Source organism: Camelus dromedarius, chromosome 12, assembly GCF_036321535.1.
Source record: "Camelus dromedarius isolate mCamDro1 chromosome 12, mCamDro1.pat, whole genome shotgun sequence".
NCBI classification, from domain to species: domain Eukaryota; kingdom Metazoa; phylum Chordata; class Mammalia; order Artiodactyla; family Camelidae; genus Camelus; species Camelus dromedarius.
The window spans coordinates 4,259,459-4,263,012 of NC_087447.1; the positions used below are offsets into that span (position 1 = coordinate 4,259,459).

At 47.2% G+C, this 3,554-nt stretch overlaps 1 protein-coding gene across 1 annotated transcript; it reads left to right on the forward strand.

Moving 5' to 3' along the window:
• Positions 1-2,284: 2,284 nt before the first annotated feature.
• MRGPRD (MAS related GPR family member D) lies at positions 2,285-3,292 on the forward strand. Its single transcript, XM_031448131.2, has one exon. The coding sequence runs from the start codon at positions 2,285-2,287 to the stop codon at positions 3,290-3,292; it is 1,008 nt and encodes a 335-aa protein (XP_031303991.2).
• Positions 3,293-3,554: the final 262 nt, after the last annotated feature.

Here is a 3,554-nt window from a genome sequence, read left to right on the forward strand (position 1 = left end):
GTACAAATTTAAAACGGCAGACAGAGTTGAAGTTTTAAAAATAGTAAAAGAATACCATGCAGTGGATTATATCGAAAATGTGAAACCAGAAGCATGAACAATTTTCTAGAAAAATATTACTTACTGTAACTCAAGAAGAGATTGAAAACTAAATAGACCTAAAATATTAAATAAATCAGAGTTGTAATTTTTTTCCAAAGCCATGCCTATCCACTAACACAAAAAAATTACCAGACCAGATGGTTTTACCTTCTGCCAAATCTTCAAAGAAAGATGATCCTTACATGATACAGGTTGTTCTAGAGGGTGGAGAAAAAGGACAATCTCTCCAAGTCATTTTATGAAGCTAATAGAACCTTACAGCTTTGAAATTAAAAAAACTGACAAGGATAGTACCAGAAGGGAAAATTGTGGGCAAATTTGTCTTAAGAACATGGATGAAAATGGTCTAAATAAAATCAGAGCATCAAGAGGGAAAAAAAGAAAAAAAACAGAACACACTAGAAATGGTTTATCCTAAAAATATAAGGATGAATGAACACCATAAAATGTATCAATATGTATTCACCACATAAGTAAGCTTAAGGAGAAAATTATTAAGTAAACTCAGAAAAAAATTTATGATAAATTTCATCATTGACTTATGATTAAAAAAAAAACTCTTAAAAAACTGAAAGGGGAGCTTTCTCACCTCGATAAAAGATAACACCAAAAACTTAGAGCAAACATCATATTTAATGGAGAAAAGTTAGACACATTATGTTTAAGATTAGGAAAAAGATAAGCGTGTCTGATTCCAGTCATTGCTCAGCATCATACTAGGTATTCTGGGCTATGCTATAAGATATGAAAAAGAAATTAGAGGTATGAGGACAGTAGCATAGAAAATCAAAATATTCAACAGACAAAGTGATAGATATGATCAACTAAATGAGGTTATTTGCCTGATAAACGAAAGCTACAGAAATCACCAGTGCCCTCTACACCGGCAATAATCAACGGGAAAATATAACAGAGGCACTTCTGTCTGTGGCCATGATGGAGTGACTGGTACTAGCCCAGTCCTCTGGTTGTAAACAGCTAGAAAACCGGAGGAAACACGAGAAACAACTGTTTTCAGATACTGGACTAGAGGCATCCCAGGACTATAATCTCAGACGAGAGCCCTCGCGTCACCCAGCTCTCTGCTCGGAGCTGCTCTCTGCACCGCGGCACAGGAAGTGGGCAAAGCCAGGTGGAGCACGGTGGTCTCCTGGAGTTCAAGACACGAAAGTCAGACTTCAGGGAGATTAAAGTGGCTAGAATTTGTAAGGTGGAGTACTAGACAGAACGGAGCCCACTACCCGGAAAGATAACTCCAAACATCTGCACGCGGGCTCGAGCCTTTGGCTGAAAACTAGGCTGGACACGTTAGGATGAAACTGGCAAAGAACATCCACCGAGCAGCTGTCAGCTCAGAGCCCTCGGGGGTGGGGGGCTCACACAAAGCCATGTTTGCTTTAGAAACAACAACAGTGTGTTAACGTTGCAGGAACAGACAAACCAATGACACAGAATGGAGAAGGCAAAAACAGTCCCGTGTGTAAACAGGAACAGCCTAGAACATATTGTTGAATAAGAAAACGAAAACAAAACCAGCATGAATTCTAAATCACAACGGCATTTGTAGAAATTAAAAACACTTATGCGGAACCATCTGTTGTGCAAGACGGTTAGATGTCCAAGGATGTATGTTAATCAGGTCAGAAGAGATGTGAGTGAAGGCAGGGGAAAGAGGCCGGAATGAAGAGGGAAACTGAAATAAATGATTTTGTTTGATTTTCAAAGACCTGCTGATCATGGTAGGCCGTAAAGTCAGGGTGCAATTAAACTATTCTTTGCACCTGAGGTCCAGTTTAAAAAAAAATTAATTCACAAGATTTGAAGATTACAGCAGGCAAAAAAAAATGATACTATCAATATATATAGAAAAGCCTTTAAGTCAGTTATCTCTTCATGATGGAAAGAATAATTAAAGTCAAAATAGAAGAGAACCTCTTAACCTGACAGAGAGCAACTATAACCACTTTGTGTCTGCAGTGGTGGGGCTGGCAGATCCGGGAGGCGTGGGAGCTGGGGAAGCAGGGAAAGGGTCAGGCCTCCAGGTCACTGTCTGTTGCCAAAAAAAAAAAAAAAAAAATCAGGGTTAGAGCCCTGGAAGGGGAAACAAGGTGAGGGTCTCCCAGGAGTCCCCCAGGGGCCAAGCAACACAGAACCTCACATGGACCCATCTTCCTTCCATAGGATGAACCAGACTCTGAACAGCAGCAAGACCCCAGCATCAAACTGGAGCGGCCCCCCGAGGGAAACACTGGGCGTGACCACCTGGGTGCTGAGTGCGCTGACCATACTCACCTACGTGGTCGGCATCGCAGGCAATGGCGTGGTGGTCTGGCTGCTGAGCTTCCGCGAGCAAAGGGGCCCCTTCTGTGTCTACATCCTCCACCTGGCCGTGGCCAACCTCCTTTTCCTCCTCTGCCTGGCCTCCAAGCTCATCCTAGAAGCCAGCCTGGTGGCTAACACGGGTCATACAATCTACTCAGACCACACAGTTCACATGTTCCCCACGGCCCTCAAGGCATTTGAGGTGCTGAGGAGAATGAACTTCTTGGCCTACACGGTGGGCCTGAGCCTGCTGACGGCCATCAGCACGGAGCGCTGCCTCTCAGTCCTCTTTCCCATCTGGTACAGGTGTCACCGGCCACAGCACCTGTCTGCCATGGTGTGCGCCCTGCTCTGGGCACTGGCCGTCCTGCTGAATGTGATCAAAGCGTTGTTCTGCAGAGAGTTCTGGAACCTGGACGCACAGCAGTGCTTCACAGTGGACCTCATCTTCAGCCTCCTCATCCTGGCACTCTTCACGCCCGTGATGGCCCTGTCCAGCCTCATCCTCTCCGTGCGGGTGCAGAGAAGCTTCCAGCGGCGCCGGCGGCAGCCCACACGGCTGTATGTGGCCATCCTGGCCTCCGTCCTGGTGTTCCTCATCTGTGCCCTGCCCCTGGGCATCTACTGGTGCCTCCTCTACTGGCTGGACCGGCACCTGTGGACAGACATTAAACTCAGCTACTCCATATTCTTCTCCTCGTCCGTGAGCAGCAGTGCCAACCCCGTCATCTACTTCGTGGTGGGCCGTCGGAGGAGCCCGGGCCCGAGGGAGGCCCTGGGGACCGTGCTTCACAGGGTGCTGCAGGAGGAGGCCGAGCTGGAGCCCGGGGACACGCCCTCCACCGGCACCAACCAGGAGGGGGTCTGAGAGCGGCACGCCCGCCCGGGAGAGCTGCGTGCCTGTCTGGCCGCTGGCGGGAGCCCGGAAGGCTTTGCATCTCACCCTGTCCGGGTCCCTTTCTTGCCTGCCAAGGCTCCCCCACAGAACACCGTGTCCTGGATCTCACAGTGCAGCTCCACTGGGAAGATTAAATGTCATCTTTTTCTTTGCAGACGATCTTCTGGTTAGAAGGCAAATGTCAGCTTTCAGCCCTCGCCTGATTGAAGCTAATTATCTCAATAGTGTCACC

Bases quoted from the DNA above. Each gene is read 5' to 3' on its own strand.
- MRGPRD (XM_031448131.2), top strand. From the start codon at position 2,285: ATGAACCAGACTCTGAACAGCAGCAAGACCCCAGCATCAAACTGGAGC.